Raw genomic sequence first — 26,261 nt, 5'->3', positions numbered from 1 at the left:
TATTGTAGCATTGTATGTCGTCATTATTGAACCGTCCTCGCTGCGGTAGTAATCGTATTGAATAATTGGATTGACTGATTTGTAAGAATGATATAGATACAACGAATTGACTAGACGACCCGATTGATTGAACTGATAGTATTGATTGACACGATTTATTGAATTGATAGTATTGATTGATAGACACTGCTACGATGGATAGACATTGACTGAAAGCACTTACTGATTGGATTGTTGGGAAATTGATTTATCGATGTTTTTACCGCTGTATTTATTATTGACTATTGATGGATTCGATCTGATTTGATTTGATTTCCGTACCTGTATAGATTCATTGATCATAGCCTATTGATTTGATTTGATTTGATTTGATTTGATTTGATTTGATTTGATTTGATTTGATTTGATTGACCTGCATATTATTTTCAATGTCGTGCTTTGATTTCAGTTGTAGGCTTTGGTGACCTGCTGGGCTTTGGAAGCTCATTATATGTGGTTGATAATTTCAGGTGCAGGGCCTCCAGTCTGAAGATCTTTCTGTCGAGTTCAGCTTTTTGTTTTGTAGCCTTTGGTAGGCTTTCTTTTGTAAGAAATGAATGATCGATCAGAGGAATCCTTTCGCTACACGGATCTTGGGGTCGTTACATCCTACTTGTTATCCATCACTAGTAAATTGCTACTAGATCAGTCTCTATCCTCTTGGCCATCTTGACCAATTGAGCAAAATTTATAATATCATATGCCAACAGTGGCGGCCTGAAAGAAAATACAAATTTGATCGAAAGAATCTAAAAAAAAATTAAATTATTGAAAACTGAAATAGACAAAATGTAATCTGCCTCAATCGAGACAAACAAATTTCTTAATTGATTCGACGAAAAAAAATAGCTCTACGATCGTTAAACCCCAGCTTTTCTCCTTCTCTTTTCTCTCTTTTCTCTCATTTTACCCAAAAACTTTTTTATTAATGAGAAATGAAAAGAAAAATAAAATTTTACAATGGTTAAATATATTTGTAATATAATAATAAAATGATATAAAAATAATTATGCCAATAATTTTATTTTTAGTGCAAAATTCTTATAAATTTTTTTATATCTTCAAATCCAAAGATCCAAAAATTATTTAAAAAATATTTAAAAGATAGCTAAGTATGTTTAGAATGATAGAAATCAAAATCATTTGTAGACTTACTCTTTAAGATGAGAATTTAATGACTCCTTAGAGCTTACTCGCCAGACAGCTAAAGAAGCATATGTAATGCCAATAAATTATAAAAATTGAAAATAATCTAGGTCTCAGGTAGAAGCAATTTAACACCGGTCGGGCGAGTAAGCTCTAAGGAGTCATTAAATTCTCATCTTAAAGAGTAAGTCTACAAATGATTTTGATTTCTATGATTCTGCTCAATTTTTAAGTACCTAAATTTCTTAGAGCTTACTCGCCCGAACTGCGGTTTTTGTTCTGGGCACAGCGAATCACACTCTCATTTGTTCTTTGAATGTGATTTTACTTTCACTTTTATCACCTTAATTCTGCCGGTGTTAAATTGCTTCTACTTGAGACCAAACTTGTTCCAAATTTATGACTTCTTTAACCATAACCCTCAATATAATGTCTTGGAGAAGAATTTATGTTTTTTCATAATTTCAACTATGGTATATTTTATATGGAAGGAAAGAAATCTGAGAAGATTCACTAATTCATGGGAAAGTCCTTATGAGGTTAAGAATCACATTATTTATGCTATCAGAGGAAAAACTAGAAATTGGAATTGCAGAGATAAGTTGGCTGAGAGGTTTTATTATATTCTGGCCTAGTTACTGCTCGGTTTATCCCCCCGAGCTGAAGTTTTCGTTTTGTTCCAGATTTTCTAGAATGGGGAAGGACATTTTTAATTTGGCCTGGTACTCGATTTTCTCTGCTTATGCTGTATTACCTTTGTTTGACGGTGGTTGTTTTTTAATGCTGCTGGCTACATGATGCTCATATGTTGATTGTTGTTATTATTGAGAAAACTACTGGATGGTTATTTTTTCTCTGTTGTTGGCTTCGGGATGCCTGTATACTGAACGTTATTGCTTTCGAGGGAAATGCCGGATTGTGGTAACCATTTCTTTACTGTTTTTTTGGAGGCTGAGGACAATAATGAGCCAAGGTCTACACCATTTGTTTCCTAGGATGGTCGGTTTTTCTATATTCTGATAACTAGGGAACATTTTGAAGTTGTGAGGGTCCTTTGCCTTTCTACTTGGCTTGCGGCAACCAATCTTCTTGTTTTGATGCTCTCCTCGTTATTGTGGCCGGCTGGAAGATTTTATCTCTTCCTGATTTGTGATATGATGCTTTTGGTGTAGAACATTTTCTGAGTCCAACCTTTTATGATACTTCCTTTTTGTTCTTGGGGTATAGAGGTTTACTTGTATTTTGATTTTGAGGTTTTTTATTTTCTCTTTACTTATTTGTAATTCTTTTTTATTCAATATATGAGCTTTGCCCCAAATTTACCCAAAAAAAATAAAATATCAAAATCTTGCATGCAAGACTTAAATGTATTAAGGATCAGTCATAATTAAAAATACCTAACAATGGTTGACTGTTGCAGTTAATGCCATGAACTAAGAGATGATGCATCCCTTATCTCTAAAAAAATTAGTGTACTTTTTTGTTGCGAGAGTGGATCTTATATATGTTAGACTTTGACCTTTATTTTGAACATTTATTGAGTAATTATTAAAATTTAGGGTTTAGGAAGACTACGCCAAAGTCTACCAGCTTGTCAGCTGTCGCGTTTGTTTTTTTTAGAATTCCAAGGCAGAGTTTGAAATTGGGCGACTACGTGGATAGTTGTGGGTTGCCTAGAATAAATGCACGAGTAAATGGATTGCCTAATTGAACGGCGAATGATCCAGGTGCATACCCTAAATCCCGTAGAACCTTTCTAACCATTGACAAACACACCCCACGACTTGCTGAATAATTCGTGGTCGCACTTCTTTACTCATATATTTTCGTTGACCTTTACTCCCAATTAACAAAGACAAAGCACAAGGTTGACCACGTTGGGAGCAGGGGCAGTTCACCCTGAAATAATGCTGCGCTACACGGGCCCATTATATGATATGTTGGCATATGTAATACATATTTATATAAAAACCCTAAACTCTAAGAAATTAAAATTCAATATTATCAAAGTCATCCGTCTTATTTATCTTATTGATTATTTATTCTTATGAAATCGATATATTAATGTCAAATTGCAACAATATATGATTCAATATAAGGTTCAACAAGGCAAAACATCTAGTATTATTGTGGCGTTTTCATTCATTCATATATATTCATCATTATCAATATCATTAAAATGTCTTTGTCATTTTATCATTACATATGAGTTTCAATAATCATTTAAGATTCATCTCTCTCTACTCGTCTGCGTAATTCGATCATTAATTATAGGCTACAATCAGGATAATACCACAAACTATCTTTAAAGAAAAGAATGCCGACCCACTCGCCTGTGCAGGGTATAATGTTTTAATAGCCACCCCAAATTAATTATAGTGTTAATAGGCAGCCTTTCTTGCTTACATGAATCTACTACATTTATTTCATATCAAATGTATCAATCTCCCTTTCATGCATGAAATGCAATATAAACACAAACCAAATTGCAGAAAACAAGATATGCAGGAAATTAAAAACTGCAGAAAATAAATACAAAAAATAAAAGAACACAAACTGGATTTTTATGGTGCTTTGGTCAATTTGACGTACGTCCACTCCCCAAAGTCTTCTTCGAGTATTGAACTAAATAATATTTGCTCTCCTTTAACCCCCACGGCTAGGCGGAGAAGCCCTTATAAATCACTTTCACCAATCTAGTATGACAGAGTAGCCTCCCTTTCATCTCCTCTGTGCGGTAGAGAGCCAAAATCCCTTTCACCTCCTCAGTTTGGCGAAGACCATAAATCCTTTCACAACCTCGGTGCTGCAGCGAGCCAAAATTCCTTTCACCTTCTTACTGCGACGGAGTAGCCCAAATCACTTTCAACTTCCCGATGCGACAGAGTTGTCGAAATCACTTTCACCTTCCCAGTGCGGTGGAGTTGCCAACAGCCTTTGACACCAAAGGATTATTCATAAAGCTTCCCTCAAGACAAACACTATCACATGTAGAAAGTTAGGTACAAGTTTATTGAAGCAACGGTATGAAAACTCCTCTCACACTATCTTGAAAGCCACAAAGATCTTCTCCCTCTCGCACAGTCTCATCCTTTTTCACTCTTTTCTCAATATCCTATCCTCAACACTCTCTCTCAAGAAGAAATACTCCTTTGACTTCCGAAGACACTTCAAAATGAATTAAAAAGAGTTTGATAGCAGGCTTCTAAAAACACTAAATTTTCAACTCTGCTGACTCTATTCGTATAGTATGATTAGTTCATTACCGCCATAGATCATCATGCTCAGTTATAAATAGTTCAGTACATTTAGCTTAAATCAAATATTAGATCGTACAAGACTAATCAAGGTTAATCTAGAGAGCATTCAGATGATTTGTATTGTATGATAAATGATCATTCAATACGATCTTTAATTTATTCAAATGCGATTTAATTCATTAATTACCTGATGATATAAACTTGGTATTCTAATGTCCCAATGATTGCGCCTCTATATTTTGATTATGTGAGTTATCTTTTGTAAAGTGGCATAGCACATCTGATTTACACAAAAATGAGTAAATCTTTTTAATTTGATTGGCTTCCACCCCACCTGAGCTAAACAGAAGGTTCATGGAACCCTCAGTTGGGTTTGGTCGCTAGATATTTCCTCAATTTAGCTATGCTAATTAAGCATCTAATGTCTACCCTAGGATTGATCATGACCTTGATAAATACTAATTTTATGACACGCGCATTAAATGCGCGTTAATAAAATTTTTAAAATAAAAATTTTAAATTTAATAAATAATATCATTTTGTTTAATATTTTAAAATAAATATTAAAAAATAATGAATTCACATTTAGAAAAATTTTCTTTGTTATAAGGTTTTTTATTTAAAATTTTTTGATAAACTTTAAGAGGACATAAAATAAACAAGAACAATATAAAATTTAAGGTGTCATTGCTAACTAAATTCAATCTAAAAATCACACATTTGAGATATTCTTGATCGGCTGCAGCCTAAAAAAGCTAAGCATCAGCCCATAGAAACTCATCCTATATTTTTTTTTATTTTTTTTAACTCATCCTATATTAAATCAACAAACCGATTTCATATCATCATTATCTTTTTTATCAATAGCTTTATCCTACCTTTTTAGAAACCTTTTTTTTTTACTACTCAATTTATTTTTTCCATTCCTACTTGCATAAATATTTTGGAATAATGTACTCATTTTTCCCCCATCAATTTTGTACACTAATTTTATTTGTTGGAATTTATATGTTCGGAAGCTCCAATTCTGCAATTCAATTTCTCTTTCATAATATTGAATTCCTATATGAATCAATGGGACATAATTAGAATAAGGAAATATTATACTCAGGTATAAGCATTATTCTAGACCTTAGTAAGACTATCTACCTTTTCCATCATGTTCATCTTTATCCCTCTTACAACAATCTCCGTAACTTCTTCTACAAAAACTAATTCTATCATTCTCATCTTTCTCTCTCTCTTACAAGAATCTCCACAAGAGTGTACAATAATTCATCTGAGCAGCTTCATATTGAAATAAATTTCATATTTTTCCCTAGTTCTCATAAATGTTAACAGTATATTCATACAAGTCCTACTTCTAAGGTTCATATTGTTCCGCTATCCTTCTTTTTTTAGTTCATGACTCATAAATCTGAAGAACACTCAAATAATCTTCTATCTTCTAATTAAAATCAACATTCACTGCTATTCTAGAATCACAAGAAACTAAAGCAAAAAAGAATAAATGAGAATCCTCTTATGGATCATCAGCTAAGCAAAGATGATGTATGGAAGCAAAATAATCAAGGACAGCCAATTAAGGTGTGAGATATTGTCACTATAGTCAAAACAAGGACAAAGTTATACTGCGTGCTACATGAAGTTCTATATTAAATACATTAGTAAGTAAATCAAATGGAGATTTAAGTTCATTCTATGCAATTCTATGTTTAAGAGAAGTTTCTACCAACAAATTGTTATATCATACCCTCCAATTGTCAAAGTTTAGAAATAAGCTAAAATACTTTTTAATAAAAATGCACCTATGAATTTCATGAAGTGAATTATTTAAAGATAGAAGGCTTAACCTTTCAAAGCATCACCATTTTCATTCCTATAAGATATGCCACTAATACAGCATCTTCTGAAGACCATTCTATTCTCTGTATAAGTGTCCCAGTTTCGTCGGTTAAAATGTATTATTCAACTTGTCCCCAAATCCTCGCTAATTGTTGTGCTGGAAGAAACAGACATTTAAGATCAAAAGATTGGACGGAAAATTTTAGTAGCACTTAGCACATTAAAAGGTAAGAGCAACAAACTTTGCAGCATGTGCTTGGGTGTTATAGTTGAAAGATTTTATTTCTCAGCTTGGAGGGTATAGTATGTTTGGTTTGAAGAAATTTGAACTTAACTGTATTTTGTTTAATAATTTTATATTCGGTCTATAATTAATAGATGAGAGTTAAACCTTGATACTGTAGATTTTTTTTTTTCATACAGTTTCCTACACATTATTAATGAGAAAATTAAAATTATTCCGCTGTCTCGTGTCCAACTTTGGCCTCTTCTTAAGATTTTTTTTTCAGCCAAATAAAATTAGGAAAATAGCACTCAGCTTTTCACAATCAAACGGGTGAGAATAAAGTTGACAAAAATTTCTTTATAACTCTTATTTGCAATAATCTCATTCCAGTTTCAATAGGCTTTATGCTATGGACCCACATAGAGTGGGTTCAGATGTATTTTTAGCAGGGGACAAACTGAGCAATGATTTTTATTAATTTACACGCCTTATCTATTGAATTCTTGTATAGCATAAAACATATTGTTTTACCTTCTTACTATATTCCTGTACGCATCTGCTATTGCCTATTAATGATGGAAGTTCTATGTTAAAACCTATGGAGAGTAATTACAATAACGAACGCATGCTACCCGAGAATAATTTCAGACTCTTCAATCATATAATTCAACAGTAAAAAGAAGCAATTATTACAACATGAAAATTTGGTTTGAAGGAATTGAAAGAGAGAAAACGACAAGGAAATGAAAACTTTATTGAAAATGAAATTAATTTTCACCTGCCACTTTGGTTGAGGATAAGCTGAAAAAAAAAATGTAGCTCTTTTTCTAGGGTTCTTGTATAATGTAGGAAAATTTGTAAATTGAAAAGAAAATTCAATTCTACTTCAGCTTTTGCTTTTCAATGGCTTTAAACAGAGAAATGTAAAAAGATAGGAATATGTGAGTATTACAATAATTTCTTATGACCTATACATGTAAGATGGGAACTATAAGGCAAAAAATATTTCTTTAAGGCTTTAATTCCTCCAGAACAAACGCATCCACCATGAATGTAATAAGTAAATTTAACAATACAACTTACAAATGCGCCCAATTTTCATTCCAGAGTGTGTAGTAGCCCTAAGAGCAGATTGAGCACCAGGACATGGAGTTTTGGTTTTATTCCCCTCGGTGGCCCTGATCATAATATGCAAAGCAGAAATACCAAGTTCCTTGAAAAAAAAAATGAAGAAGAACACCAAATTTAACGACATGCATATAAATGCAACAAACTTCAGAAGGTGGCAATAACTAATTCCACACCTTGCATCGTTGTGCAGCATCATTTGCTGCAAGCATATCTGCATATGGTGATGATTCATCCCGGTCAGCTTTGACTTTCTTTCCTCCTGCAAATGGAATTGCAAAAAAAGTCTCATCCGCAAGGTCAACAGAAGCCTCATTCAAAGAGCAGATAATATCGCAAATTTTTTTGGGCAAGCACAATGGAAGCGGAAAGTACAACACCATTTGAAACCCCAGAATGTATGTTACTTTCATACAAGCCATCAGAAGAGGCATCCTGTTTTACTGAATCTGAAAAAGGGTGCCTAGTAGTGGAAAGATGGGACGGAAAGAAGCGTCAGTATAACAAAACAAGCATGCGTGTTATAACAAAACAACTGAAATTTCTCATCTTGTTAATATCAAAAACAATGTGGTGAGGCTCAACTTCTACACCACGTAACAATATCTTGAAGTTTTGTGGCAACTTCAGATACAAGATTGATGAGTATACGCTGAGTGAATATTGATATCGACCTGCAACATTTGTTTGGGTTAGTTCAGCTTCGGTGCTAAACCTCTTTACTTTCTTTTGCTCTACATGCTGATGTGAAACTAAATGTGATAACAAGAATTGTAATTAAGAGATTAATAAAAGTGGTAAACTTTGCGGACTACCAATAAACTCTTTTGTTTACTCAAATGGAAGTTTAAGAAGATAACATGAGAGATTAAGCAATAGCAATAGGTTACACTTTGAAATTATTAGAACTTGCAAAATAACAACCAAAGATTAATAGGTAATGAAAATAGCAAATATAACAAAGCCTCAAATTTAAAATCTAGATCCTTCACCTAGAGATCCTTCACTCAACTCTTGAAAGTTGAGGCTAGCGGAGGAGGATTGCAAGAACACTTAGAGATGCCACTATCACACAAGTGATGCCGAGAGGACTAGTCGCCGGGGAAGAAGCTGGAGTTGGGGAAGCGGGTGGGTGTCCGATAAGAGTCCACGGAGTTCTTGGTCGTTGAAGCTTGATGGTTCCGGCAAGGCAATAAACTATGTGATTGACGTAACGTTCCACGGTGACGTCGTATTCCCAATCCGGCTCGTAGAAGGGGGAGAGGAAGATGTCAATCTCCTCTTGTTCGGTGTAAGCGAAGCCGTGATCAACTTTCGGATCCGCCATGCATCCTTGCCGGGAGATGGAGTCCCAATGGAAAGAGGAGGGAGTGGAGGTGGCGGCTTGGAAGGAGGGCATTGGGCCGGTGTGAGGACTTGGAGGGGATCGGCTAGGGTGGGAGGCCAAGAGGGAATTGCAGAAAATCTGACGTTGTTTCAGATTTTAGTGGTTTGGGGAGGGATTTAATTTGAAAATTCAAATTAATCCAAAAGGGGAGAGGGGCGGCATTGGGGAGGGAATTGGGGCTGATTTAGTGGGGAAATTGGAGTTAATTTGGGAGAGAGAGAGAGGGCCCATAGAGGGGGCTGACCAAATAAGAGAAGAGGGAGAGGGATTGGTGTTAATTAGGTGGGGCTTACACGATTAATCAAAGATTTGAAGAAAATCTGAAGTAAATTTCAGATTTTATAAAAAGGGGAAGTTTCCTAATTTAAATGCAAGTAATTGGCAATTGTTTGAATTTCAAATTTGAATTGAAATTCAATTATGAAGATTGCCTAAAATCTTGGACTTATTTTAGGAAAGTTATCAATGCCTCTTGGGAAATTTGAATTTCAAATTTATGATCCCAAGAGGGGGCCGGCGGGTAGAGGTGTGGAGAGGGGGGGAATGGGGGGAGACAGGAAATGGGGGGAGGGAGGCCGGCAGCTGGGGGGGGAGGGTGATGGGCGGTGGCCGGTGGCTTGGGCGGCCCAAGGAGGCCAACGGCAAGGGGGATTTTGTGGAGGGCAAAAATTAAGGCCAGGAAAAATAAGAGAAAGACTTGGAAAAAATCAAGGAAGCTACAAACCTCAAGTATCTCCTCCTCAAGAACTCACAAAGAGATCTTGGGAATCTCGGAACTCATAAAGAGATCATTCTCCTCTCATGAACTCACTAAGAGATCAAACAAGTAGTGTAAGCTTTTCATTAACAATTCATCATCCCATACATTGCATGAGGCCTCCTTTAAATAGGCCAAGATAAAATAAATCTAAAATGACACAATACCCTCAGGGCTACATAAATGACTCAATGCCCACGGGGACAAACTAGGAAAATAGAAATACAAGCATAAATAAAATACAAGTAAATCAGAAATATAAAGGCTCTGGATCGTAGCCGTCGATCTGCGTCTCCGGCGATGATACACGTGTCGAAATCTTATGTCCTCATCACATGCCCTCCAGTGATCAGTATATCCTCTGAATCTGTGTAAAAATCAAGCTCCATAACACCATCATCACTATGCCACAGATTGAACACGATAATTTAGTTCCATGATGTCCTTTGTCATCAAATTGCTTCAATAGTTCAGATTCTATTGCTATATTTTTATGTCGTAGTTTAGGGTAATTTATAAAAAGAGAATTCAAAAATCATTGGCTCCATTGATATTGACCAAAGATTAAATGTGAAAATGAGTTCAAAAAACTAGTGAGTTTCGTATATTTACTGAATATATAATTTCAAGCAAAGGATAAACATAATTATAATAAACAGAGCATCATTTACAAATAATCTCCTCACAAAGAAAATTTATATGTTATAATTTAGATGTCATCTGTGTTGCACCGATATACCTATTTATGAAGGCGTGCTGTATCCGATACACCGATACACGGATACACCTCCGATACTCCACCGATACGTGTCGGATACGCCAAAGCCGTATCCAATTAAAATACTATTTAATTTCAAAAGGACAAGCGTATCGGATACGCGTGTCCGTTAAAAAACAAAAAGAAATCCGAAAAAAAAGACGTGTCGTATTTGCTTCCGCGGTTGCGAGCAAAATTTTCTCATTTTCGAGATGGATTTGAGTCTCTTGATCATATGAAAATATTTAATCTTTCACTTGATGAGTCTGAATTAGAAGCTATGATATTTATTGAAGATGATATGGAAGTTCAAAGACAAACCAATGAAGAAGATAATTATATCATTCCTTCTATTGAATAGTTGAAACTTCATGTGCTAGATAATTTATGTTTATGCTTTTGTTGTTGTACTAGACATTTAATGCTTACTTATATTTTGATATTATAAGCTACAATGCTACAACAAATGATGTTGTTTCCATTTTTTTGTAATTTCAAATATTATGTTTTGATTGCTTTCTTAATTTTTATGTATAATTTATAAATTATAATGTCGTGTCCGCGCCGTACCTGTATCCTGTATTTTTAAGAATTGACATGTCCTGTATCCGTATCGTATTGTATCCGTGTCGCCGTATCCGTATCGGTGCAACATAGGATGTCATACATAATTTAGAGAAAAAAAAATTATGAAGTAGAATAAGATATTGGAGATGTCAAATTTAAGAAAATATGCCCATTCAAGGGAGGTAAAATTATTTGGAATGATGAGGATTAATTTTGATGTCTCATACAGTGCTTGCTGCTTATTAGTTTTTTGGTATTGCTTTAATAAATCTAGAAAATAATTGGAGAAACTAATCAAAATAAAGACATAAAAAATAAATGAAATGCAACTCTAAATTTAAACAGAAATCTATACTAAAATTTGTAGCAAGAACACATAAGAAAGAAAAAGTACCTTAACGAACATTCAAGAGCTGCAACCAGATTAACACAAATTACTTTTAATGAACATTCAAGAGCTGCAACCAGATTAATACTTTTAATCAAATTGCAGCCAGATTGAAACAATGAGATGCATTCAAGAACATAAATATCAAATAATATAGAGTGATGGAAAAATACATATAAATTTGAATTCAGCAAGCAATCTAATTACTCCAATTAGCCCATCAGGTCTCTGGAGAAATCCTAGAACTAAGCAATAATAGCATCCCCAAATGAAAGCACAAGCATAAAAACCCCACTTCTACAAATCTAGAAGAAAACAAGATCCGATCAACCATATATGTCCTAGTATTAGACCCACTTCTCTACTCATGAAGATCATAATCTAGCTAAATGTGGTTCTAATGTTAGAAAAAGATACCTGTGACTACATATCAGACCTGAATCCGATATTTTAATTAACAGAAGTTTAAGATTCTTAACTATCAAATAACACCTTCAGTTCAACCATTTGGCATAAGATATTTATCTAAATTGTAGCAATATTTGGTATTTTATAACTGCAACTGATTACCGTACAAGAAAAGGCATGAAGAATAGCATAAGGGTTACTTTGCTATAGGATCAAGTTTATGATTATAAATACTACATAGATATTGAATGCAAAATTTATTGCAAACTGTGATTCAATTTTTTACAAGAGCTACAGTGTAAAGTAATATGTGCATTTCGCCGCACAAAATGATTTAGGATTAGGTAAAAAATGCACTTATGTTACTCTTCAATCATGTGCATTATATAAATTAGGAAAGTAATTAATTTATTTACAGTTTTAAATCGAAAAATGCATCCTTAAAAAAATGATAACGCAAATGGGTATTGTGCATAAACTTTGTTGCCAAGTCATACAAACTCTCTTCTATATCAAATTTTATAACTGCAACTGATTACCGTACAGCTTATTGAATACATTTTATAATCAATATGTGATTTCAAGAGCTGCAACAGAGTAACATAACCAATTGTGCAAATGAATGACAGATTTATGATTATATATAGATTAGATTTATGCTCATGAGCCTCTTGAAGCTGTTTTGAAGAGTAACATAAGTGCAGTTTTTACTCTTGACGGATGTCCTGACGATCCTGATCATTTAATGTGTGCATATCGAAATTAAATGCAAAGTAATATTATATTTGCTTATTTTTTAACAAAATAACTTTGCAGACAACCTGTAGCAAATTGTGCATAACACTCACTAAGAGATCAAAGAAAGCTAAAATTTTCTTCATAATTCATCATTAGAAAATAATACAAATAGTAGGCCTTTATATATAGGCCTCCAAAGCACAAAATGTAAAAGACACAAATGCCCTCAGGCTACAACATGACACAAATCCCTCATAAGAGCACAAGTGGAAAACTGAAAAAATAATTGAAAGAAATGCACTAAAACATCATAAAAGAAACTATAAATCGTAGCCATTGATCTACAATCCCGCCGATGGTAAGTATGTTGAAATCTCCGATGGATGTCCTCATCAGTTTCCTAAATTAACAAACATATTTTTAGAAACCCCTCCAATCACTCTAAATCTAAAAATAAAATCAGATTTAATTCTCTAATCACATTTAATATTTGGGTCCACATACATTATATGTGGACACTTCTCTTCCCTCCCCATATGGCCGACCCCCCTCTTTCCCCTCTTTCTAATTAAGTCCTTCCTTATTAAGGATTCCAATTAAGGAGCTAATCAACCACCTCTCTCTCATCCTTCCCTCCTTATTTGAATTTTAAAATTCAAATCCCACAATCATAGGAAATCTGAAATTTAATTTCAGATTTTCCCTTTTAATCCCTTTCTCTCCCTTACCCAATACTTGACATCTAAAACCTAAAGGGATCTCATTTCCCTAGTCTTGGCCGAACCCACCATCCTCCCTCCATTATTTCCCTAATTTCCTAACCAAAAGCTCCCCAAGACCGGCCGACCCCTCTCCCTCACCATCAAACCGCCGGCCACTCGGCCATCCTGGAGTTGAAGCAACTTCTCTTCCCCATGGATGGCCGATCCCGAGCGTGACCATGGATACGTCTACGACCATCAAGGCTTAGTGGATATTCTACAATCTCCTTTCTTTAACCTCAATCTGGTAGTTGACGACACCGTCGACGAATACGTTAACCACATCCTCCTCACCCTAACATCTTCCATTGAAGAATACCAACCTTCCAGACATTGGCGAATCATCGGACATCCACCCGCGTCTTCCCCTCCGGCTAACTTTCCGTGGATCAAGACCGTAGGCATCCTCTTTCTTTCGGTGGCATCTCTAGGATTGCTGAAGTTGTTCCTCCGCTAACCCCACTATCAAGAGTGAAAGAGATGGAAACTCGAAGGTAAATTTTCTATTTGTTAAACGGTGGATTTTGTTATTCTGAATCTAGTGTTATTACGACTTTTTGTTCTTATTTTAAATTGTTCTATTAATCTTTTGTATAATTGATTACCAAAGCATAACTGCAACTAAGAACTCCTAGATCCTTTTTTTGTGAAACATTGAGCTTACAATTACCAAAGCTTTACAACTTGTTATTAATTCCTACACAATTCTTTGTTTTCATATATGTTCACATCAGTTATTGAGCATATTTGCATTAATTCAGGAAGAAGATTGATTTGGTAGAAACTAATTGAATGCAATTGAAAAAAAAAAAAAAGGAAACAAATATGAGCTCTTTTAGATAGAATTGAGTTTTCAGCTTATTTATGAGTGTGGAAATCACTGATTGATTAGTGCCTTTGATGAGAATAAAGTCTACATAGATTAGAATAATATTTTATGTGGAGTCTTTGGAGAAAATTAACAATGAGGGATTCGAATTGCTAAACATAAAGCCTTTGCTGATAAGATACATTAGAGAATGTGATGAAACACTGTCTTGATGCCTGTTTCAATCATAGATGGTTTCGCATAGCTTGCAGACATATGTTTGGTGATGAGAGACAATAAAGCAAAATAGTTCTCTCATGTTAAGAACCTCATGAATTTTTCCATTTAGAAAAGTAAAGAAGTCCAATTGAAAGACTAAACAAATAAGATGTAAAGCAACAGTGAGAAGTATCCAAATCATTTGCATCTTTGTGACATGACTGAATGTTTCAAAGTAATAGTATCATATTCTTGATTAAAACCTTGGACAACAAGACGGAGTTTTGTATCAATCCACCTTACCACCGAGCTTAAGCTTTATTTTACTAGTCCAGAGACAAACTGGGTGATGGAATGAAGAACCACGCCCCTTGTTGCTACAATGATAGAATAGAAAGTTGTTAGACATAGCAAGGCGTCATTCTGGAAATTTAATCTCCTAGCATAGCAAGTGGGGGTGGATTAAAGATTAACATGAAGATTAAAATTTGTTTGGGCTTTAGATTTTTTACTTTTAAGTCTAGTTTGCATGGGATGAGAGTTAATAGTTCATGAAGAGAAGATGAAGGATGAGTAGAGAATTTAGAGTCAATTGAGGAGATGCGTTGATTCGAGAAATATGGGGATTGTGAATGTGTTGGAGTTATATTTGAAGAAGTGGAGAAAATAGGTGGAAAGGTAGTTGCTGTGTAGTTTGAAGTAGAGGGATTGAATGTTGTGATGATGGAGGATAAATAGTATAAGTGAGAGGAGAGCAAGGTGTATTTGACATGGAATTTAACTTGGAATATGAGATTGTTTAGTAGGGATATGTATGTTCATAAAAAAACAACATGATGAGAGAGATAAAGGGATCATAGCAGTGATTTCCTTTGAGAAAAGAAGAGTAACCAATGAAGACACGTTATGTAGAGCGTGCTGAGAGTTTATTTGCAGTTTGTGGTTAGAGCCTAGGAAAATATAAGATAAGTGTGGTTGGGAGTCTTTTAGTTTTGTGGATATGGAGAGTAACCAGTTGATAACAAAATTAGCTGTAAGAAGAGCATCTATCTAAAGGTGAATTGGTAGATGAGTTTCAAGAAGAAGGGAGCTAGCTATTTTTATTAAATGGCTATGTTTTAAGTCAGCTATCTCATTTTATTTATTTTGTGGGGGGGGAACGGATGTACCTCAAGGAGGAGCAATGCTGGACATGCAAATCCTTTGGTGAAAGATTGAGGTTGTGAGAGGGAACATGATAAAACCCACTACTGTCGTGACTCAAAAGAATGATCTGGTTGGTCAGGAGACCCATGATTGAGCATTCCGAAGCATCAGAGAAAATGAACATTTTATCATCAGATTTCAATTTGTTGATGTAAATAAGATTATAAGAAATTGACGGAACATGTAGAAGGTTATGGAGTATGAGCTTACTATTACAATTAGAAGTTCATAGTAGGCCTTGCCCGCTACTATTGATAGATAGAGAAAATCCATTATCAACTGTGATTGTGTCTGATTTAATATATTGTGTTCGATTCTTAATTTTCTACAAATCTACGGTTCTGTGTGATAATACATTTGTGTCTAGAAACCAATCTTTGTTGTTTTGTTGAGGTTGTGTGAAGATTCCAATGACAGTAGCTATAGAGGGGAAGAAATATATTGTAGATCACACATATGCTAGCACTTGGTAGCAATATGTCAAATTCTATCACAGATTTAACAGGTTGGTGAGCGTGTTGAGGTTTTCTGTCAATCTTTGTAAGGTGATCCAACTCCACGCTTATTGGAAAAGTGAGGATTATGCCCGCATCCTCACCCAAAGCAACTGCCATGGCCGCGTGTGGCTGAAAGAGCTTTTGAGTAGTTAACAGTGGAGATAGCTTTAGCTTTTTCATTATTATGTTGATTTCTTCACTGCATAGCAATGAATATAAGTCATCTAGGCTGAGCGGAATGAGTTAGGTGTATATAGCTGTTTCCAAGACTTGATATGAAAGAGACAAACCATTGAGTATGTCAAATATGATGGTTTCATTTTCAACATGAGATACAGCTACAGTAATTTTATCGCCCAAGGATTTGATGGAAGATAGGTATTATGTCGTGGTTCAATTCTTCATAAAAATATTTTGAATCTCATTTTTGAGTTAAATAACTCTAGAGCAGTTGGTAGGTCGTAAGCATTTTTTGGGCATTGACTAAATCTCAAAACAAAGAATTCAAATTGAGAATGTGATATGCCGGTTCAATGTGAACCGGCCCAGCAAGCCCCCTTTGGGCTGGCTTAGTTTGTGTGTAGGAGGCAGAAGGAGTCTGCCTCCTCTCATGGTTCCACCCAAAGGGGTGGGCCCCACTAGTCCAAACAAATTAAAATTGAAAAGGAGTGGGCGGCTAGGGCTTGGGAGGGAAATTAAATTAGGAAAACTTTTGTATTAAAGGGGAGGAGAGGATTAGGGATGATCATATTTTGATTGATTGGAATTATGTTTCTTGGTGACTTGGGCTCTAGACTCTCTTGTCTAGAGATTCGAGAGAGACAATCCTCCTTTCAAATTGAGTATCTCTTGTATCTTTGCTTTGTTCTTGTTTCTCTTTGTTTGTTATAAGATTTGCTATCGTTTGATTGTTCTTCCACCACGATTCCTTCGTTTTCTCGCTGTTTTTACCGATTATTGTTAGGTTTGCTTGCGAACTCAAGTAGATCCGATAGGATTACTTGCGAACTCAAGTATTTCCTATCAGAATGTAGGGTAGAATGGTAGGGGTGATTATGGAATAGATTGAAGCAGCTAGTTATTGATCAAGGAGTTGCCAAGCATTGTATTCTAGATTAGGTGAGATTTCACCTTTAGCAGAGACAAGTAGCGTGGTTAGGAAGCTTGTTATTCGATTAAGAAACCATTCAAATCCATTAGCTGTGAACATTTTCAGGATTTGAAGTCTCTAAATTGGATAGCTGTCACTGTGAGTTGGATGTTTCCAATATGTTGGAGATATTTTAGACATCAACATATGAGATTGGATCCAAAAATCATATGCAAAGCATGGGCTACAGAGCCCTGCATTGGGTACCCATACCCAACCCACCCATACCCAATGGGCATGGGTGGGTATGGGTACGCCCATAGCCTCGTGGGTGGGTATGGGTGGGTACTCAACATCAGAGGATAACCAATTTACATTACTAATCATCATATACATGCAGTATATTATAATAATCCTTACTACATAGTGCGCAACACTGAACCGCGTCACGACCATAATAAATTTTGATATGTAGCTTAAAAGTTTGCAGTCAGAGAAAATGGCAAAAAACCTCAAGGCCACTATTCTATGGCAAACTGCATTCAATAAGCTTGGAAAGTGGGTGGGTGTGGGTGGGTATGACATCCGGAATGTCATAATAGGTGGGAGTGGATGGGCAAAGCCCGCCAGCGCAGAGCGTGGGTACCCAATGGGTACCCAACCAGGACCCCATGTAGGGCTCTGATGGGCTACAAACATGGTGGTACAACAAATAACTAGGAAGCCTATCAAAGAAGAAGGCACAAACACATTCCACAAGCATAAATGACAAATGGGTTCACATATGTAATAAAGCACTAGTATAGTCTTTCTTTTAAGTTTGGTTATTGTAAACTTCGTTTATCCAAGTATAATAAATACACCACTTATTATGAGAAAAGGCATGGAATGAAAATATTTCTGGTTTCTCCCTATCTAGTCTCTTTTCTTCCCTTCTTCTTCCTTGAGGAGTCTACACCTACTAGTCTTTTCCTTCTTGATGTAGATCAAGAAGCATAACAATGGCGCTCTCATTGAGACAGCTCCCTCCCTCCTATTTTCCACCATCTTGGCCCACAACCCAATAGATTTTTTTCTTTTCTCCCACTGCGGTTTCCAAAATCTGACCAAAAACAGCAGGATTCCACCCCTTCCACAGGAAGCAGCCCTCACTTCAGCCAACATACCATCCAGCATCCCACCTGCCGCAAGAAGCAGGTTTCTTGGCTGCAGCCGCACACCCTGCTACCTTCAAGTCTCCACAGGAATCACTTAGCCATCAAAAAAATCACTCCCTGCAGTTATTAGCATCCAAGAACCAATCTCCACATCTTCTTCCATAAGCTGCTGCCCTCCAAGAATTTGCCTTCAGTTCTTCTTTTCAGCAGCAAGAACCAGCCAGGGGTACTAGTCCCTTCATTTCCTTCTTCCCACTAGCCAGCATTCCTTCCTCCAGAACATTCTAGCCGCATTTTAAAATCAGCCGGTCCTACGACAGCCCAAACAAAAGCAGATTCTATAACACCCCACAGTATCACTATACTATACTGTAGAGTGTAACAATAATCATTATAACATTTTCATCATTTACCTCTCATTTCTGTTGAGTTCATTTCATATCTAAATAAAAGATCATATAAACATCATTTGGAATAACAAAGGAAGCATCTAATAATTATCCAATTTCATCACATCCAAGACTTTATACAGAGCCACTAATGAAATCCAAAACAATTCAAAGTATAACAACATTAAAAAAGTTTACTAACCTCAAGAGTAGATTTCAAAATTTAAATAAACATTGACATAAAACTTAAATACTTACTTATCTATCTTCCTCCACTTTTTCTTTCCATTTTCCTGTAACAACAACCAGTAATGAAAATACTGGTGAGCTGTGAGACCCAGTAAGTTATGCAGTTATAAATAGAAAATTTAGAACAGTAAAACATAAATAAAAATTTAATTACTAGAGAAATAGGAGCCTGTTCGACAGGATGCTTTTGTTGACATTACCTTTAACTGTTATCTTAGATCCATACTGAATATCAATTTTCTCATTAAAATGTTTGGCTATTCTTCTATAAATAAATTCAATGGAGCCCAGGAAAACCTGGCATTATCGCCATTGAATTTCATAAAGGTCCCTTTTGCCTTTTTAGGGGTCCCTTTTGCCCCACCTGCTATGCAGGTATCATTTCTTTTGGGGTCTCTTTTGCCCCACTTACAAGGTAGTTACATATTTGGGAACCCTTTTGTCCCAACTATCCTTGTAAATCATACATCATATACATATAGCCAAACTTTATGTTAAATTGATATTCAATATACTTTTATAACATAACTCATACTTGTATTGTTGCTTTCATAAAGATCTTTATATGCAACTGTGTACCATATTTTAAGAATGGAGATTCTTTTCAAAATATTTCCAACTAGTAAAATCTTTAATGAAACATAACAACTCTTATTTGAAAATTTCATGATTAAAATATATAAGAGGTCTTTCATATATGAAAATTAGGTTAGGAACATCTTTTAGCAGAAAATTATTTGTGATACACATTTATCGTGCATTCATTCAACTACTAATATATAATGCAAAAGTAGCAAGAATTTCATATTCAATATACTTTTAATTTGCATTAGTTACCTTATTGAAGGTTTGCTTCTTCCAAACCTTCACTTCTTACTTTTCTTCTATTATAAATCACTCCAAAGCCTCCTCTTTGGATAAGACTATATAATCTATATCACCCTAAATTATGATTTGCATAAGAACTTTACTGAATTGAACTAGTATAAAAGATAGGAAAATTTAGAATTCTTACCTAACAATATCTTCTCCACAAGCACTTCACTGCACAGAAATCCGAATTACACTACTTTCACTGACTTCTCTTCCGGTCAATAGCGTTGAAATCCTCTTGCACTATCAACCCAACCATTTCCCTTCAGCATTTTTGCCGCAGAACTCTTTCTCTGATCGAATACAGTAGCAATGCAGGAAGCACTAAGCCAAACGCTATGTGCCGAAACTCCTTACAGGTTCCATCTGATGGCTTACGTGAAAACTATAAACAGAGAAGGGAAATTTTTGTTGCTTGCGTGTATTCCAACCAAGATAAGGATAAAATGGGCCCACAAAGTAACTGCCATCAATTTTTCAGCCATATAAAACGTTTTTTGGGAAATTAAGGAGTAATTATCCTAATTTTTAAAATAGTTATATAGTTTTCGTAACAGGAATTTAAAATATTAATTAAATTGATTATTACCTGAATTTTCAGATTATTACAGATTCAAGACAAGCAGGTCCTCCATCAGCAACAGCAGCTACCTGTTGTCCTCCACTCTACAGGTCATCCGTCAACTGCAGCCCTCCGCAGAATTCAGCCGCAAGAACCTGCCAGCAGCCACATCCAGTCCAAAATCTGTTGCATCAAAAATTTATTTTCACTGACAGCAGCACTGCTAACTGCATCTCCTTATACCAGCCATTGTTATCAAGGACCACTTCTTGTTTTTCTTTTCCCACACCATAACCCATCATAAAAAACGCTGATTTAGCAAAAACTATCCAAACCTTACAAACCAATCAAAATTTACTTTTCTCAGAAATACAAAAATCCCTGCAGCAAATGAATGTTCAAATTGTCTCCATTGGCTCATCACTTCAACATGTCCATACTTTCAGCATTCTATTGATAAAAAACTTGATAGTTTGTGCATTGACCTCCCACCTCGACTCCCTCAAGATCCTTCGTCTTCTTCTGCCGGCATCCTTGGTTCCTCCGAATGAATCCCTTTTCCATAACCATCACCTTCAACGACCATTTACTATCATATTTATCTTCTATCCTTATATCAACTAGTTAACATCCGTCATTACAATTCTCCACATTTTCATAAGGATGTTATTCATAATCCCAACTCTTTTTCTATTCCAATATTGCTTCTTCATAAACTGGATGGTACTTGAAATTTTTTCATCAATTCTAAAGCCCTTAATATGCTCACCATTAAAGATAAATTTCCAATTCCAATATTACATGAATTTTTTGATGAATTACATAGAGTTTTTTTTCAAACATCAATTTCGTTCTCTCTCAATAAGTAATAAAGAAATGTTCATCAAACTATTCATGACAGCCACTCTGAATTTCTCCCCCTCTTCACCTTTTCCTTCTCTCAACATTGAGGACAAGGTTATTTTAAATGGCATTGAGAGTGTTAGACATCAGCATATGGGATTGGATCCAAAAATCAGATGCGAAGCATGGGCTACAAATATGGTGGGACAACCAACAACTAGGAAGCTTACCAAAGAAGAAGACAAATACATTCCATAAGCATAAATGACAAATGGGTCCACATATGTAATAAAGTGCTAGTCTAATCTTTCTTTTAAGTTTGGTTCGGTAAACTAGTTATATATTGTGAATTTGGTCTACCCAAATATTATAAATACACTTGTTGTAAGAAATAGGCATTGAATGAAAATATTTCTGATTTTTTCCTCTTTATTCTCTTTTCTACCCCTTCTTCTTCCTTAAGGAGTATACACATACTTGAAAGGTGCATTCCCCTTCGTGATGTGGATCAAGATGCATAACAAGATATGGTGAGGTGTAGTGATGTGGTGTACATCTCACCATCACTGTAACAATTCCACACACCGTTTATCTTAATATGCAGCTTTTTACCTTTACTGTTATTCTGTATTTTTTTTTTAAGTTTTAGTTGGTTACAGCACTTCTAGTGAAGGAATGGAAGGTAACAGGTGAAATATAAAGTAGGTAATATGTAGAAAGGGAGGCTACCTACAGGGATATATATACAAAGAATTTTCTATTGCTCATTCCTGTTGTTAGGTGTTATGCAAACAAACACAGCAAAAATAAAATCACAGAAATCACACAACACAAACATAATAAACACGATGATTTACGTGGTTCGGCGAAGATGCTTGTGTCCACGGAGAGGGGATGATGATTAAGGGAATTACAATGAGCTCTTCTCTCCCTCCACTCATACAACAGCAACCCTCCACTCATACAACAGCAACCCTCATGGCTCAATTTATAGATTTGAGCCAAAATAAATTATGAAAAAATTTCATAATCTATTTCTAATCAAATCTCAATCAAATTCCTAATTAATGCAATAAATAGATCCCATAATTAATGCATCAATCAAATCTCCAATTGAATATCAAATTGTATCTCAAATCAAATCAACTTAGTTATGAAAATAATTAATTACCTGATCAATTACAATAATGAGCCATTAAAAGCTTTCCAAATAAAAGCTTATTTCAATTTGGAAATAATTTTAAATCAACAATCTCCACCTCATCTTTAAACTCATAAAGTGGAAGATGATAAATCAGGCTCCAATATCAAAATGATTGCACCCAGATGATTGCCTGCATACCCCCCCCCCTCCCAAGGGATAAAGTTGAGCGTAATTCTTCAAACAACTGGACAATCAATCATGAGTCTGTGAGCTCTAAAAATTCGGCCACATCCTCCCCCGTTGCTTTTTCGGGAGAGTTTTAATGAATTAACTTTCGGGATAAATTTTGGAAGGTAGACGGGTTTGAAGTAGATAAGACGCTACCCAGAGATTTCGCCCTCATTTTGCGAGGACTTTATGATCTGAGTTCTGGTTTCCTATAGGCGCAAAACCCCTTATAGTTAATTACCACTCCCGGTAACGAGAGAGAACTTTCTATTAGGGTTAGTCATCAATCAGATACGTAGGAACACATGTTATCTGTCATATAGTAACAGCAATGGGAATTTGGAATTGGAAGGGTTAATATTTAAAATTGAAAATTTCACCATCTTGCACTTAAAGCGGATGATGGGGGAATTGATAATGGACACGATCAAGATTTCATGGCTCCGTCGTCCCGGGCCATCGTGGTCCCTGGTATACTTAGTCAGAGAAGGTAGTCGACCCAACCTAATAAAAGGAACCTTGTCGACAGCCATGGGTTGCTTCGTTACAGAGTACCTTGTAGATCTGCGGTGGATATTTGTCTAAGGGGACAAATTTGAATCTACCTTAGCTAACAGAGAGCTTTGTGCCCTATCAACTATATCATATTGATTCATATCTCAAGGTTTTGATGTCACTAAAGAACGTATTGGCTCTGAACATAACCATAATTTAGTGGTGTCATTTAACGACAAAACCACTTAATTCAAAGGGCCCCGAGTCATAAATGTTTACCTGTGATGCCATTTGGTGGCGAGACTACCAGTTAGAGGATATGTACCATGTCATTACTAGTAGGAGATTGTTTGAGAATAGGTCCTAGTGATATTCTCGACCAAATATTAACTCTTTGTGAGCTAAAGTACATTTCAATTTGTTTACCTCTACAAACTATTACGGAGGGTGGATGGATTTTGTTTTAAGTGATTGATGGTTGAATTTCGATTTTAAACATTTGGAATTTTATGATTTTTGGATATTTTAAATTTTGGTAAGCATTTGGGTGGAACTTGGAAAGCATTTAAATATTTGGAATTAATCCCTTCGGTTGAGATCTACGTTCAACACGGCCATCATCGGAGTGTTTGGGGGTCATTTCTATTTGTGGCTTAAACCTCGTCAACTCTGTCAAGCTGTTGACAGAGGCTCGTTGCTGGCTTTACGATTTTGTTAATGAATTTTCTTTATTGTAGGCTTTGAAGGCCTTATATGAACGTATTAAATAAATATTCCGATCGACACCCTAACCGTATATCTGTTTGATAATCCGAGCCGTTCCGACTCCTATCTATCCCTATAGAAGGATTGGACTCGAATTACGTTCATTTATGGACCCGTGTAGCATCCTTAAACATGATTTGTGTACCAATAACACGCTCGTCGGGGGCCATGTGGGTATTTGGGGGCATTTTATAATTATTTGTTGAACCTTATTGACTCCTATTTAGATGCATAGAAGGATCGGGTTCAAATTTATTAACCTGCGCAGCATCCCTAAACATCACGCGTGTTCCAACAACATGCTTGTCGGAGCCCATACGGGTTGTGTGATTGCACATGCCTTTTCTGTACCCAAGTGTATACATATTATAGTTCATGTCCAAGGGGCATTTTTGGAATATTTGTAAACGCCTTCTGTCCACTTGCATGGATGTTGCGGATCCGGTGGCGTGTTGTAGCAACTTGTGGATTGAGTTATTTGTCGCTTTGTACAGGGAGACTGTTCGTTGCATGCCACTTTTCCTTCATCTATAAGGAACTCATGCATTTAATAGATTCCTGATTGGTGTCGGCTACGAGGGCACCTTTCACATTCCTTAAATGTTCCTTTTCACATGTATATGTGACATACATATCTTCCACAAGTTGACCAACATCAGTGGTATGCCTGATATCATGTCCACATCTTTCTTTCATCTGTTTGTAAGATCATGGTTAATATTATCACAAGTCCTTGATTTTCACCTTCGGGATTGATAATTGTGTTATAGGTTCCTTTTCCTTACTTATAGATTGATTGACTTGAGCACTATGAGTCTCACATTATTCATTTGTTGGAAAATTTGTATGATCATCTACACTTATATTGTTGCATTCTCTTTGGTTTCTGCGGATCAATGCTTGCAAGTAGATCACATGTCCTTGATTTTTATTGATGATTGCTTGAAATCAAATGATGCTTGAATTCTTGTTCATCATGAGTTCTATGTCCGCTCATTCTCATTAGTTTTCAATATTTGTAAGGAACTAAAATATTCACTTATATGTCACTTATATATGAAGACCTCCTGCCACGAGTTCCATGTTTCAATATAAATTATTTTTGGAATATTGTCCACTACAAGTATTTCACTTGTTCATTGAAGTTGTCCACAACCTTTATCTACATATTAACTTCCACTAGAATGGATCGAATTATAACTTAGCATTTTGTACTTTCAATTTACTGTACAATTGTAAACTTAAGGCCCAATTCATTATTATATAAATTCATTTCAAGTTAAGCTTGATTCCCTATGCTCATTTGTTTGAGTCCAAGTTCAATTCGAGTTCAGTTCACCTAATGCTCAGTTCAAGGTGATCTTGTTGAGTTCAAATTCTTTGAATCATGTTGAAGTTCATTCAGCCTTCTATGATCCAACTTGAGTTCAGGTTCATTTGTAGTCTCCTGGGGTTCATTGTTACTTGTTCGTCTCATTTGATGTTCATTAAAAAGATCTCAATCTTTGATTAACATTTGCATGAGTACATTTTTTTGTTAATTAAGGTTTGATTCTCTGTGGTCCAAATTGCAAATTCAAATCAAGTCCTTGTAGTTCATGTAAGTTCAAAATCAACTCAGTCCAAGTCCCATGTATTTTTTCTGAATTCGGCAGCTGCCCGACGTCTCCCCTGTTTAGGGGAAAAACCAAGAGACAGCCTTCCCCTCCACACCACATGAGCGCTTCAGGTAGATGTCGAGTGACACCGCGGCTGTATTTTCTTCAATCCCCACTACGCTACATGAGCGTTTAAGGGTCTCTGGCACCTGCTGAAAAAAAAAACACTTACTTCCCCGCGTATAGGTAATTAGTTTTTGTTCCCCTTGTTGAAACTTGTTCAATATGAATTAGGTTGTTAGACCTAAGCTTATATCCCAGCGGCTAACCAAGAGAGAGGATGAATTGATAATTTTAAATTTTCCTCTTATTAAATTTTAAACCGATAAAAACTTATGATAAATTTTGAAAAATATTTTTCAACCACAGATGACACAAAAATAGTAAAATAAAAAGCAGTGGAAAAATAAAAAGGAACACAAGATTTATAGTGGTTCAGTCAAACACGACCTACATCTACTCGCCGGAGGCACCCTCCGAGTATTGCACTAATACCACTAGTGACTCTCTTTTTGCCCCCACAGCAAGGAAGAGAAGCCTTCACAAAACTCTCTTCCACCACTACCCGATGCGGCAGAGTCCTTTCACACCCTCCAAGTGTAGGCAGAGTACCTCCCGCTGTTCACACTCTCTAAGTGTAGGCAGAGAACCCTTCATCCTTTCACACTCTC

General features: G+C 35.7%; 1 protein-coding gene across 17 annotated transcripts in view; it reads right to left on the bottom strand.

Moving 5' to 3' along the window:
- Positions 1 to 25,920, bottom strand: part of LOC110110672 — a 42,463-nt gene extending 16,543 nt beyond the window's left edge. Inside the window, exons 1-8 of one of the 17 annotated variants that reach the window (XR_003703181.1) lie at positions 14,738 to 17,283; positions 11,507 to 11,570; positions 8,229 to 8,318; positions 8,025 to 8,107; positions 7,821 to 7,906; positions 7,600 to 7,729; positions 6,299 to 6,447; positions 3,531 to 4,120 (exon numbers count right to left, since the gene is read on the bottom strand). Coding sequence is in view for 8 of the 17 variants with exons in the window: in XM_028701143.1 (XP_028556976.1) it covers positions 6,410 to 6,447; positions 7,600 to 7,729; positions 7,821 to 7,906; positions 8,025 to 8,107; positions 8,229 to 8,318; positions 11,507 to 11,570; positions 14,738 to 14,843 (597 nt within the window). In the remaining 9 variants the exon portion in view is untranslated. Of the gene's footprint in view, positions 1 to 3,530; positions 4,121 to 6,027; positions 6,448 to 7,386; positions 7,730 to 7,820; positions 8,319 to 11,506; positions 11,571 to 14,697; positions 17,284 to 18,975; positions 19,067 to 19,859 lie in introns of those variants that run through there. The other 16 variants (XR_003703182.1, XM_028701144.1, XM_028701143.1 and 13 more) reach the window with 16 other exon arrangements.
- Positions 25,921 to 26,261: the final 341 nt, after the last annotated feature.

Source organism: Dendrobium catenatum, unplaced genomic scaffold, assembly GCF_001605985.2.
Source record: "Dendrobium catenatum unplaced genomic scaffold, ASM160598v2 fragScaff_scaffold_1639, whole genome shotgun sequence".
Taxonomy (NCBI): domain Eukaryota; kingdom Viridiplantae; phylum Streptophyta; class Magnoliopsida; order Asparagales; family Orchidaceae; genus Dendrobium; species Dendrobium catenatum.
The sequence above is the reverse complement of the archived record's forward strand: the minus strand, read 5'-3'. Positions and strand labels throughout refer to the sequence as shown.